The sequence below is a fragment of the Mesoplodon mirus genome (genome assembly GCF_964341445.2).
Source record: "Mesoplodon mirus genome assembly, chromosome: 3".
Classification (NCBI taxonomy): Eukaryota; Metazoa; Chordata; class Mammalia; order Artiodactyla; family Ziphiidae; genus Mesoplodon; species Mesoplodon mirus.
Window position 1 is genome coordinate 106,251,813 of NC_138978.1, and position 14,174 is coordinate 106,265,986.

Genomic DNA, 14,174 nt, shown 5'->3' on the forward strand with positions numbered 1-14,174 from the left:
TGGGGAAACTCTGAGGGCAGAATTAGAGATTTTTGTCGCATGAATTGAAAATTCAAATCCCTTTGTCCTGTTACATTTCCCTCTGTAAGTTTTCTACTTCATGTATATGTTATTTCTACTATTCAGTAGTGAGTTTTCACTTTTATACTGCCTCACATACCTGCTTCACAGAGAACTTGAGACAATGTAACTTTCCCCCCTAGTTCATTTTTTTTTTTTAAATTATAAGGCGAAAAAAATGATCTGTCTTCTGGTTAGTTTTCCTGTTTTCCTTCCAGTGTGCTCCTGTTAATCCTATCCTCTGGTAAAATGTCTTTTCCCCATAGATTTCCCCTGACAAGCCAGTTTGTTTTCTTATGAGAACACTTTCTTTTCTTTTTAAATTGGGGTATTGTCGTTTTACAGCGTTGTGTTAGTTTCTGCTGTACAGCGAAGTGAAGTAGAGTTCCCTGTGCTATACAGCAGGTTCTCATTAGTTATCTATTTTATACATATTAGTGTATATATGTCAATCCCAGTCTCCCAGTTCATCCCACCCCCCACCCTCTTCCCCCTTTGGCGTCCATACATTTGGAGAACACTTTTAATTCATGGGACTCAAATTCAAGGCAAGTTCTTTTTTCCTCTAGATGTTAAGGTTTTTTAAAATGTGTTGGTTTATGTAATTACTTGTGTAATCAGAAAAATAAGTTTATTTAAAAAATTTAAGATATGTAGAAAATTGGAAAAAAAGAGGGAAAGTCACTCAGACACTGTTAAAGATTTTGGCATATTCTGGACTTTTTAAACACTCATCTTGGGACTTTCCTGGTGGTCCAGTGCTGAAGAGTCTGCCTTACAATGCATGGGATGTGGGTTCAATCACTGGTCAGGGAACTAAGAGCCCACATGCCTCAGGGTGACTAAGCCCGCTCACCACAACTACTGAGCTCGCGCCTCAACTAGAGAGCCTGCCTGCCGCAAACTACAGAGCCCGTGCTCTGGAACCCACGTGCCACAACTACAGAGCCCGCGTGCCCTGGAGCCCGTGCACCACAACTAGAGAAGAGAAAACCCACATGCCACAACTAGAGAGAAGCCCATGCGTGTGCTGCAAGGAAGGATCCCGCATGCCTCAATGAAGATCCCGCATGCCGCAACTAAGACCCGACACAGCCAAAAATAAATAAAATAAATAAATAAATAACAAATCTTTAAAAAACCCCACAAAACTCATCTTGGGACTTCCCTGGCAGACCAGTGGTTAAGACTCGGCCTTCCGGGACTTCCCTGGTGGCGCAGTGGTTAAGAATCCACCTGCCAATGCAGAGAACATGGGTTCGAGCCCTGGTCCGGGAAGATCCCACATGCTGCAGAGCAACTAAGCCCACGTGCCACAACTACTGAGCCTGCACTCTAGAGCCCGCGAGCCACAACTACTGAAGCCCGTGCACCTAGAGCCCGTGCTCTGCAGCAAGAAGCCACTGCAATGAGAAGCCTACACACCACAACAAAGAGTAGCCCCTGCTTACTGCAACTAGAGAAAGCCCGCACGCAGCAATGAAGACCCAGTGCAGCCATAAATAAATAAATAAATAAATTTAAAGAATTAAAAAGATCAATGAAAGAAATACTTACAAACAAAACAAAAGCTTCGCCTTCCAATGCAGGGGGTGCGGGTTCGATCCCTGGTTGGGGAGCTAAGATCCCACGTGCCTCACGGCCAAAAAACCAAAACATAAAACAGAAGCAATATTGTAACAAACTCAATAAAGACTTTAAAAATGGTCCACATTCCAAAAAAAAAAAAATTAAAAAAAAATCATAAAATAAAACACTCATCTTTATGTGGTTATGTATACCTACTTTTTTCCATTTAATATTGTATATTGTATCACAGGGTTACCTTGTCATTAAGTCTTCATGAAAATCATGTGGCTGTGGTATAATTTACTTACTCATTTTTCTGCTAGATTTTTAGATTTTTTCCCTTTACCTTTAAAAATTACAACTAATTTTGTAATAAGCATTTTGTATATAAATCTTTGAATTCTTTGCTTAGGATAGCTTGCTCCAGGTGGAATTTCTGAGATGAGATTTAGATTTTTTGAAGCGTTTGCATTTCTGAAACATTAACTTCTAATCCTCCCATGAGCATATGAAAGTGCTTATTTCATCATAACCTAATTAGTCTAATTCAATTAGGAATAAAACTGCCTAATATTTTTTAATGCATCTTTCTGTTAGAGACACCCTCATTTATTAGACCTCTGGAGGACAAGACAGTAACCCGAGGTGAAACTGCAGTATTACAGTGCATAGCTGGAGGGAGTCCTGCCCCTCGCCTCAACTGGACCAAAGATGATGGACCACTGCTGGTGACAGAACGGCACTTCTTTGCTGCAGCCAACCAGCTTCTCATCATTGTAGATGCTGGGCTAGAAGATGCTGGGAAATATACCTGCATTATGTCCAACACCCTTGGGACAGAACGTGGTCACATTTACCTAAATGTGATTTCAACCCCCAATTGTGACTCTTCCCAGAGTAGCATTGGGCATGAAGACGACGGGTGGACCACAGTTGGCATTGTCATCATTGTTGTGGTCTGCTGTGTTGTGGGTACCTCTTTGATCTGGGTCATTGTTATTTACCACATGAGAAGGAAAAATGAAGACTATAGTATCACGAACACAGGTGAGTGGTACCCCGTTGACCCTTGGCTTATACCTCAGTCAGGAATGTAGTGTAGGATTTGTTGTTAAATATAAAAAACTAAGGAGCTTTGATAATTTATGTGTGATAGAAGGAAGAGTTTTTCTGTTAAAATGTCCTACTTCCTTGATGTAATGGAACCGCTCTAGTGAATAAGCTTAAGAATTTGTAGATAGTCCCCCAAAACTTTGTTCTTATAAACAGTTGCAGGTGCACCTTCTTTCTTTAATACCTAAGGCTCATTTCCATTGTAATTTTCCTTTGGGGAAGAGTGGAGTCGTTAAGACAGAGATCAGTCTTTCACACCTGTCCCCCACCCTGAAATCCTGTAAGAGAAAAAGTACAGCCAGATAGATTGCTAAAGTGTGTCTATGGATAAGATTTCAGACTTCAGGGTTTTTTTCTTTTGGTAATACTTCTAAAATGAAGCTTCGGGGAGAATTCTAGTGAGAAATAATTTTCAGAGAAAATTGTAGGAGTTGTTGAGTTCCTAGGTACATAACATTTTCCTGGCCATTAGTACCAAAGTAGGATACATTTGCAAGATAGTGTTCTGAGTTTTGGCTTAAATTGCCTAACTTTATTTGAGAGTTACAGATGTCTCTTTTACAGACGAGCTCAATCTTCCTGCAGACATTCCCAGCTACTTGTCTTCCCAAGGAACACTGTCTGAGCCACAGGAAGGCTACAGCAACTCTGAGGCAGGCAGTCATCAGCAACTTATGCCTCCTGCCAATGGATATTTACACAAAGGTGCTGATGGTAATGACTTTTTATTATCTGTGCTTATAATTTCAGCCTTCCCTGTTTAGTCTTTTTTTAACTGTATAGTTTTCCCCAGTAACCTGAAGCAATATTTTAAAGTAAGCTACTCAGTGAAAACATTTGCCCCATGCAAAATAGGATGAAAATTGACTAAAGTCTTTTTTTTTGAATTTTATTTTATTTATATTTTTATATAGCAGGTTCTTATTAGTCATCAATTTTTACACATCAGTGTATACATGTCAATCCCAATCTCCCAATTCATCACACTACCACCCCCCCCCCCACTGCTTTACCCCCTTGGTGTCCATATGTTTGTTCTCTACATCTGTGTCTCAACTTCTGCCCTGCAAACCGGTTCATCTGTAGCATTTTTCTAGGTTCCACATATACGTGTTAATATACGATATTTGTTATTCTCTTTCTGACTTACCTCACTCTATATGACAGTCTCTATATCCATCCACATCTCAACAAATGACCCAATTTTGTTCCTTTTTATGGCTGAGTAATATTCCATTGTGTATATGTACCACATCTTCTTTATCCATTCGTCTGTCGAGGGGCATTTAGGTTGCTTCCATGACCTGGCTATTGTAAATAGTGCTGCAGTGAACATTGGGGTGCATGTGTCTTTTTGAATTATGGTTTTCTCTGCATATATGCCCAGTAGTGGGATGCTGGATCATATGGTAATTCTATTTTTAGTTTTTTAAGGAAGCTCCATACTGTTCTCCATAGTGGCTGTATCAATTTACATTCCCACCAACAGTGCAAGAGGGTTCCCTTTTCTCCACACCCTCTCCAGTATTTGTTTTTTGTAGATTTTCATATGATGCCCATTCTAACTGGTGTGAGGTGATACCTCATTGCAGTTTTGATTTGCATTTCTCTAATAATTAGTGATGTTGAGCAGCTTTTCATGTGCTTCTTGGCCATCTGTTTGTCTTCTTTGGAGAAATGACTATTTAGGTCTTATGCCCATTTTTGGATAGGGTTGTTTTTTTAATATTGTGCTTCATGAGCTGTTTATGTATTTTGGAGATTAAGCCTTTGTCCGTTGATTTGTTTGCAAATATTTTCTCCCATTCTGAGGGTTGTCTTTTCGTCTTGTTTATGGTTTCATTTGCTGTGCAACAGCTTTGAAGTTTCACTAGGTTCCATTTGTTTATTTTTGTTTTTATTTCCATTACTCTAGGAGGTGGATCAAAAAATATCTTGCTGTGATTTATGTCAAAGCATGTTCTTCCTATGTTTTCCTCTAAGAGTTTTAAAGTGCCTGGTCTTACATTTAGGTCTCTAATCCATTTTTAGTTTATTTTTGTGTATGGTGTTAGGGAGTGTTCTAATTTCATTCTTTTACATGTAGCTGTCCAGTTTTCCCAGCACTACTTATTGAAGAGACTGTCTTTTCTCCATTATATATCCTTGCCTCCATTGTCATAGATTAGCTGACCATCGGTGCCTGGGTTTTTCTCTGGGCTTTCTATCTTCTTCCATTGATCTATATTTCTGTTTTTGTGCCAGTACCATATTCTGTTGATTACTGTAGCTTTGTAGTATAGTCTGAAGTCAGGGAGTCTGATTCCTCCAGCTCCGCTTTTTTCCCTCAAGACTGCTTTGGCTATTCAGGGTCTTTTGTGTCTCCATACAAATTTTAAGATTTTTTGTTCTAGTTCTGTAAAAAATGCCATTGGTAATTTGATAGGGATTGCATTGAATCCATAGATTGCTTTGGGTAGTATAGTCATTTTCACAATATTGATTCTTCCAATCCAAGAACATGGTATATCTCCCCATCTGTTGATATCATCTTTAATTTCTTTCATCAGTGTCTTATAGTTTTCTGCATACAGGTCTTCTGTCTCCCTAGGTAGGTTTATTCCTAGGTATTTTATTCTTTTTGTTGCAATGGTAAATGGGAGTGTTTCCTTAATTTCTCTTTCAGATTTTTCATCATTAGTATATAGGAATGCAAGAGATTTCTGTGCGTTAATTTTGTATCCTGCAACTTTACCAAATTCATTGATTAGCTCTAGTAGTTCTCTGGTGGCATCTTTAGGATTCTCTATGTATAGTGTCATGTCATCTGCAAACAGTGACAGTATTACTTCTTCTTTTCCAATTTGTATTCCTTTTATTTATTTTGTTCTCTGATTGCTGTGGCTAGGACTTCCAAAACTATGTTAAATAAGAGTGGTGAGAGTGGACATCCTTCTCTCGTTCCTGATCTTAGAGGAAATGCTTTCAGTTTTTCACCATTGAGAATGATGTTTGCTGTGGGTTAGTCATATATGGCCTTTATTATGTTGAGGTGGGTTCCCTCTGTGCGTACTTTCTGGAGGGTTTTTATCATAAATGGGTGTTGAATTTTGTCAAAAGCTTTTTCTGCATCTATTGAGATGATCATATGGTTTTTATTCTTCAATTTGCTAATATGGTGTATCACATTGATTGATTTGCGTATACTGAAGAATCCTTGCATCCTTGGGATAAATCCCACTTGATCATGGTGTATGATCCTTTTAATGTGTTGTTGGATTCTGTTTGCTAGTATTTTGTTGAGGATTTTTGCATCTATATTCATCAGTGATATTGTTCTGTAATTTTCTTTTTTTGTAGTATCTTTGTCTGGTTTTGGTATCAGCGTGTTGGTAGCCTCATAGAATGAGTTTGGGAGTTTTCCTTCGTCTGCAATTTTTGGAAGAGTTTGAGATGGATGGGTGTTAGCTCTTCTCAAAATATTTGATAGAATTCACCTGTGAAGCCATCTGGTCCTGTACTTTAGTTTGTTGGATGGTTTTTAATCACAGTTTCGATTTCATTACTTGTGACTGGTCTGTTCATATTTTCTGTTTCTACCTGGGTCAGTCCTGGAAGGTTATACGTTTCTAAGAATTTGTCCATTTCTTCCAGGTTGTCCATTTCATTGGCATAGAGTTGCTTATAGTAGTCTCTTAGGATGCTTTGTGTTTCTGCAGTGTCTGTTGTAACTTCTCCTTTTTCATTTGATTGATTTGAGTCCTCTCCCACTTTTTCTTTTTTTTTTTCTTTTTTTTTTTTTTTGCGGTATGCGGGCCTCTCACCGCTGCGGCCCCTCCCGTCGTGGAGCACAGACTCTGGACCCGCAGGCCCAGCGACCATGGCCCACGGCCCCAGCCGGTCCGCAGCATGCGGGATCCTCCCGGACCGGGGAACAAACCCGCGTCCCCTGCATTGGCAGGCAGACTCTCAACCACTGCGCCACCAGGGAAGCCCCTCTCCCACTTTTTCTTGATATGTCTGGCTAATGGTTTATTAATTTTGTTTACTTCTCAAAGAACCAGCTTTTAGTTTTTTTGATCTTTGCTATTGTTTTTTTTTCCATTTCATTTATTTCTGCTCTGATCTTTATGATTTCTTTACTTCTGCTAACTTTGGGTTTTGTTTGTTCTTCTTTCTCTAGTTCCCTTAGGTGTAACGTTAGATTGTTTGCGATTTTGCTTGTTTCTTGAGGTAGGCTTGTATTGCTATAAACTTCCCTCTTAGAACTGCTTTTGCTGCATCCCTTAGGTTTTGGACCATCGTGTTTTCATTGTCATTTGTCTCTAGGTATTGTTTGATTTCCTCTTTGATTTCTTCAGTGATCTCTTGGTAATTTAGTAACGTATTGTTTAGCCTCCATGTGTTTGTATTTTTTATGTTTTTTTTCCCTGTAATTGATTTCTAATCTCATAGCGTTGTGGTCAGAAAAGATGCTTGATATGATTTCAATTTTCTTAAATTTACTGAGCCTTGATTTGTGACCCAAGATGTGATGTATCCTGGAGAATGTTCCGTGCTGACTTGAGAAGAAAGTGTAATCTGTTGTTCTTGGATGGAATGTCCTATAAATATCAATTAAATGTATCTGGTCTGTTGTGTCATTTAAAGCTTCTGTTTCCTTATTAATTTTCCGTTTGGATGATCTGTCCATTGGTGTAAGTGAGGTGTTAAGGTCCCCCACTATTATTGTGTTACTGTTGATTTCCTCTTTTAGAGCTGTTAGCAGTTGCCTTATGTATTGAGGTGCTCCTATGTTGGGTGCATGTATATTTATAATTGTTATATTTTCTTCTTGGATTGATCCCTTGAAAATTATGTAGTGTCCTTCCTTGTCTTCTGTAACATTCTTTATTTTAAAGTCTATTTTATATGATATGAGTATTGCTACTCCAGCTTTCGACTTCCATTTGCATGGGGTATCTTTTTCCATCCCCTCACTTTCAGTCTGTGTGTGTCCCTAGGTCTGAAGTGGGTCTCTCGTAGACAGCATATATATGGGTCTTGTTTTTGTATCCATTCAGCAAGCCTGTGTCTTTTGGTTGGAGCATTTAATCCATTCACGTTTAAGGTAATTATCGATATGTATGTTCCTATGACCATTTTCTTAATTGTTTTGGGTTTGTTTTTTTAGGTCCTTTTCTTCTCTTGTGTTTCGTAGTTAGAGAAGTTCCTTTAGCATTTGTTGTAGAGCTGCTTTGGTGGTGCTGAATTTTCTTAGCTTTTGCTTGTCTGTTAAGCTCTTGGTTTCTCCATCAAATCTGAATGAGATCCTTGCTGGCTAGAGTAATCTTGGTTGTAGGTTCTTCCCTTTCATCACTTTAAGTATATCATGCCACTGCCTTCTGGCTTGTAGAGTTTCTGCTGAGAAATCAGCTGTTAACCTTATGGGAGTTCCCTTGTGTGTAATATGTCATTTTTCCTTTGCTGCTTTCAATAATTTTTCTTTGTCTTTAATTTTTGTCAGTTTGATTATTATGTGTCTTGGCGTGTTCCTCCTTGGGTTTATCCTTTATGGGACTCTCTGTGCTTCCTGGACTTGGGTGGCTATTTCCTTTCCCATGTTAGGGAAGTTTTCAACTATGATCTCCTCAAATATTTTCTCGGGTCCTTTCTCTCTCTCTTCTCCTTCTGAGACGCCTATAATGCGAATGTGGCTGCGTTTAATGTTGTCCCGGAGTTCTCTTAGTCTGTCTTCATTTCTTTTCATTCTTTTTCCTTTATTCTGTTCCACAGCAGTGAATTCCTCCATTCTGTCTTCCAGGTCACTTATCCATTCTTCTGCCTCAGTTATTCTGCTATTGTTTCCTTCTAGTGTATTTTTCATTTCAGTTATTGTATTGTTCATCTCTGTTTGTTCTTTAATTCTTCTAGGTCTTTGTTAAGCATTTCTTGCATCTTCTCGATCTTTGCCTCCATTCTTTTTCCGAGGTCCTGGATCATGTTTACTATCATGATTCTGAATTCTTTTTCTGGAAGGTTGCCTATCTCCACTTCATTTAGTTGTTTTTCTGGGGTTTTATCTTGTTCCTTAATCTGGTACAGAGCCCTCTGCCTTTTCATCTTGTCTATCTTTCTGTGAATGTGGTTTTTGTTCCACGGCTGCAGGATTGTAGTTCTTCTTGCTTCTGCTGTCTGCCCTCTGGTGGATGAGGCTATTTAAGAGGCTTGTGCAAGTTTCCTGATGGGAGGGACTGGTAGTGGGTACACCTGGCTGTTGCTCTCGTGGGCAGAGCTCAGTAAAACTTTAATCCGCTTGAGTGCTGATGGGTGGGGCTGGGTTCCCTCCCTGTTGGTTGTTTGGCCTGAGGCGACCCAACACTAGAACTGCATGCTCTTTGGTGGGGCTGATGTCGGACTCTGGGAGGGCTCACGCCAAGGAGTGCTTCCCAGAACTTCTGCTGCCAGTGTCCTTGTCCCTTGGTGAGCCACAGTCCCCCCCGCCTCTGCAGGAGACCCTCCAACACTAGCAGGTAGGTCTGGTTTAGTCTCCCTGGGGTCACTGCTCCTTCCCCTGCGTCCCAATGTGCACAGTACTTTGTGTGTGCCCTCCAGGAGTGGAGTGTCTGTTTCCCCCAGTCCTGTCAGAGTCCTGCAGTCAAATCCCGCTAGCCCTCAAAGTCTGATGGTCTAGGAATTCCTCCTCCCATTGCCAGACCCCCAGGTTTGGAAGCCTGACATGGGGCTCAGAACCTTCACTCCAGTGGGTGGACTTCTGTGGTATAAGTGTTCTCCAGTTTGTGAGTCACCAACCCAGCCGTTATGGGATTTGATTTTATTGTGATTGCGCCCCTCCTACTGTCTCATTGTGGCTTCTCCTTTGTCTTTGGATGTGGGGTCTCTTTTTTGGTGAGTTTCAGTGTCTTCCTGTCGATGATTGTTCAACAGTTAGTTGTGATTCTGGCGTTCTTGCAAGAGGGAGTGAGAGCACGTCCTTGTACTCCGCCATCTTGGTTCAGGCTCTAAAGTCTTAACAGAGGAGAAAATCTTCTGTCAGAAAGGAGTAACACATCCTTAAACAAGGGATTGGAGAACACAGCAGAGGCTCCCAAACCAAAGTATTGTTGTGGGAAGGAGATGCTCTAGAAACTTTCTTCAGGTGTCTTTTATCCTTTTCAGGCATGAGCACCCTTCAGACCATATCCAGGGGAGGTTGTATCTCCTGCTGACAGGTACTAAGGTTTAAAGGGCATTGATGATTCTCAGCTTATATTGGAGAACATCAGAAAGATATAAAATAGTTAAGTAAACCTGACTTCTCAACACTACTTTTCCCGACTCCACTCTTCCCATAGGGAGTAACAGAACACAGGGAAGTGAATTAAGGGGTAGAATTGGGTTTGACTCCCAGTTCCTCTTTCCAGCCATGTGGTCACCAACAAGTTACTTAAAATCTGAGCTTTAATTTCCTCATTTTAAAAATAAACAATATTTTATAAAGCATTTCTCTCATGATTCTTAAATATTCTTTCCACAAACCTGTGTAGTACTTGAAGTACTATACACAAGCAAGCTCTATTCCATTATTTTGGCTTTCCATGGAAAGGGGGGTATTTTTAGCTTTTTTTCTTTGGCCATACCGTGCGGCTTGTGAGATCTTAGGTGGCCTCTAGGCGTGCAGGCTTCATTAGTTGTGGCACGCGGACTCAGTAGTTGTGGCACACGAGCTCTAGAGCACAGGCTCAGTAGTTGTGGCGCACGGGCTTAGTTGCTCCGCAGCATGTGGGATCTTCCCGGACCAGGGCTCGAACCTGTGTCCCCTGCATTGGCAGGCAGATTCTTAACCACTGCACCACCAGGGAAGTCCCCCTCTAGCTTTTTAAAGAATACTTAAAAGCCTCTACTTTTTGAAATTTGTAGGAAATAACACTGCTTTCTGGGTTAAACTTAATTACTTCCTGTTCTTTTCCAGTTCTAACATTCTGTTGCTTGAACATGAATAAGTAACTCTCTATTTCTCACTTTCCTCTTTTTTTATCATTCAGTTTTCAAAGCACATAATTGTTCAGGGAGCTCATTATTAAACTTTTACTTCTACCAAACACACACTTGTCAGGCAGGACTCTTGACCATCAGAGGCTTTCTCTAGGGGTCCTTTTATCAATTAGTGTTGCTTAACCTCTTGACTTAACAAAAGTTATGTGGGCTTTTGTGAAATAAAGTCATCAGAACTCCTTTTTCTCTGCTTTAGTTTGCTTAAGCCAAACATGTGTCTTGTAGCACAGTGCTAGCCTTATCTTGGCTCCCTTGATTTGAGCATGACCTTATCCAGGCTGGACAAAGATGGCTTAATGTACTACTCAAGAGCATGGGTGCTGGAGCCAGAGGGCCTGAGTTTAAATTGCAGCTCTTCACTTGGGCAGTATATCTTTGGGCAAGTTACCTGACCTCTCTGTGTTGTAGTTACTCTGTCTGTAAAATAGGTCTAATAATAATACTTACCTCTTAGACCTGTTATAAGGATTAAATTAGTTAGTTCACAGAAAGACCTTGAAACTTCATCCGGTTTATAATGCAAGTTTTGAACAAATGCCAGATATGATGACAACTGTTAGAGAAAACTAATAGTTGGCAAAACTGATTCCTTAACTGAAGGATGTTTGGTTTCTTTCCCATGTTGTCATTAGGTGGCACTGGCACCCGGGTTATCTGCTCAGATTGTTATGACAATGCTAACATCTACTCCCGGACCCGAGAATACTGTCCATACACCTATATTGCTGAAGAGGATGTTCTAGATCAGACACTGTCCAGCCTTATAATCCAGATGCCCAAAGAGACTTATTTGGCACATCTTCCCCAAGATGCCACCACCCTGGAGAGCCTGGTATCATCAGCAGATAGAGAGATATCTGCCTTTCCCACCAACCATGAGAGGATAAATGAGAAGAAACTTTCCTCCACACAGAAGAGCAGTGGTAAAGGGCACAGTGTTTTTTGTTATTTTGGTTTGTTTTCACTTTCACCTACTTGAATTTTCCTTCTGTCATATAGGTAGCACTCTAATTTGACAGAAGCAAACAAGTTGGTATAATGGAGTAATTAGCTACCATTAGTTGGTATAAACTAGAGCCAAAGATTTTTAGAGATTAGATTTAGAAAGAAGTCTGGATCTGTAGGATGAAAACAGCTTTTGTGGGAGTAACAAGATCTTACTTCTAAAGATTCAGAAGCCATGTAGAAAAAGTTTCTATAAAGAAGTTTCATACAGGCACTGCTTTTTTCTTCCATGTTTATTTAAATAATGGAGACTTGAAATGCTAAGGATATAATGATTTGGGCATAATTTGAAGATTTTCAGTGAGAAGATTTAAAAATGTTTTATTTGGTTGCTGTTCTATCAGGTAAATGTTGAATTTCAGTATCACTTGGCAGGTATTTGCTTTCATCTGTGAAGTATTACAGTCAGGGCCTTGGGAAAGCAGTTTGGGGATAGTAGCCCAGGAAAAGAAACACATGTTATATTGTGCCAACGAGGCATTTGAAACAACCCAGTCAATAAAGCAAAGCAAAACAAAACTCTTTCTAGACCATGAAGGGCACTACTGAACATGTCTTCCTGTCCATCCAGGCTTTTTATCCACTGTCACCCTCCTGTCAGCCTGAAATGAAAGAGCACTGGAAATAGGGTGGGGTTTTGCACTGCAGGTTTACAGTGGAAGACATTGTATAGTGGTGCTTCCAGGGATGGTTCTGGCTGGAGTGAATGAAATGACATGGACTTTTAAGATGGCTCTGTTGTTCTTAGTTAAGAGACCACCTCTAAAGTTTTCTAAAGAGGGTACAGGTCAGAGTAAAATAATCCTGTTATTGAAGTTAGTCTCTTGTCTTTAAAATTCTGTGTCCATGAAAGAAAGGCACCAACACTAAATCCATTTCCCCGTGTCCTAGAAGAGATATATACACACAAAATAACTTTAAGTAGAACTAAAAATGCAGTATCTTTCCCCAACTTTAGGGATGTCTTAATTGTTAATCTGGTCTGTAAGTGAGGAAATCAGCAAATGAGAGTGCTTTGGTGCATTGCTTGTTCCTTAGCTAGGGTGCTCTAGCTCCTTGCTACTCAAAGTGTGGTCTGTCAGCATCAGCATTACCTAGGAGCTTGTTAGAAATGCAGAACATGGGTCCCACCCCAGACCTAGAGAACCAGAGTCTATATTTTAACACAATCTCCAGGTTATTTGTATGCATATTAAAGCTTGAGAAACCCTACTCTAGCTTACTTTGCACATGGGTTTTATTTTTATTTCTGAGTGTTTGTTTCTAGAATGTTTGGCTAGAGCGCAGGCTCAGTAGTTGTGGCACGCGGGCTTAGTTGCTCCGCGGCATGTGGGATCTTCCTGGACCAGGGCTCAAACCCATGTCCCCTGCATTGGCAGGCGGATTCTTAACCACTGCGCCACCAGGAAAGCCCAAAATGATTTTTTTTAAGATAGGCATTTAATTGTTATTTAAAGATACAGTGACTGCACTGAATCAATAATTTTTACCTATGTATTGTGCAACTTTCATTACTATATAGATACTAATTCTCTTGTAGTCTGTTTCCATGTGTCTAAAGAGTTTTAAGTTTTATAGCAGTAGAAACACCAGTAATAGGTGAAAGCAGATGACACATAGCATGGTTTCAGTAATTAATTGGTAAAGTTGTTGAGTAGAAGGGTTTGAAAGACCATGGTTTCAGTTTTTGTTTTGTTTTCTTTTTTTGTTTTTGCTAAGAAAATGGCAAGTATACATTTTATCTTAACGTCCTTATTCAGGAATACTAGGTTATTTCTTATTATTTCTTTGAAGACTTGGGTAGAAGAAAATTAAGTTTTAGAAAATTAATTTTAAACTTCCATTCACCACTGATAACTATTACTGTCTCTCGTTCTCAGAACCCTTGCAGCGGCCTCTGTGGAACATAAGCAAAGAACCAGGTATGCCTCATCCTCCTTTATCGCAGCAGTCAGTCTTTGAGTCACCACAACTCCATCAAAACGAGGGCCTGGCAGAGAGTGATCCAGACTGTTCCACTTCCCCCATGCCCTGTCACAGGTTACACGACCACACTTTTGATTTTAGTAGGACTCAGAACATTCAAGATGGCAGTGAGGGCACATGAAACTCACTCCAGAATGAAATCTGGGCAGACTCAAATTAGTTGATTTTGTATTTACTACCTCAGAGTTCGGAAGAAACCCCAAAGTCAGCATTTGCTTTGCTCTTTGTCTACAATTACATCTGACCACATCAAGGGGGCCAGACATTTGTTTGGGCTTATACTTGACGAAGAAAGGGTAATCGCTGACAGAAATGGGTACATCTAATAGAAAATGTGCAACACAGGCGGAGGAAGATAGAGGACAGGGTGCTGTCTTATGGTTCTACTGGGATGTGCCCAGGTGCTCATTGCCTGTTAGGGAGAGTCT

General features: G+C 40.2%; 1 protein-coding gene across 4 annotated transcripts in view; it reads left to right on the plus strand.

The window, feature by feature from the left end:
• The window catches only part of LRIG2 (leucine rich repeats and immunoglobulin like domains 2), a 62,635-nt gene extending 48,467 nt beyond the window's left edge, over positions 1-14,168 (plus strand). For 2 of the 4 annotated variants that reach the window (XM_082613699.1, XM_082613702.1), the window contains 4 exons: positions 2,227-2,676; positions 3,307-3,456; positions 11,388-11,678; positions 13,641-14,168. In XM_082613699.1, coding sequence (XP_082469825.1) covers positions 2,227-2,676; positions 3,307-3,456; positions 11,388-11,678; positions 13,641-13,867 — 1,118 coding nt within the window. In that variant the 3' untranslated portion in view covers positions 13,868-14,168. The remainder of the gene's footprint in view (positions 1-2,226; positions 2,677-3,306; positions 3,457-11,387; positions 11,679-13,640) is intronic. The other 2 variants (XM_082613700.1, XM_082613701.1) reach the window with 2 other exon arrangements.
• The last annotated feature ends 6 nt before the right edge of the window (positions 14,169-14,174 follow it).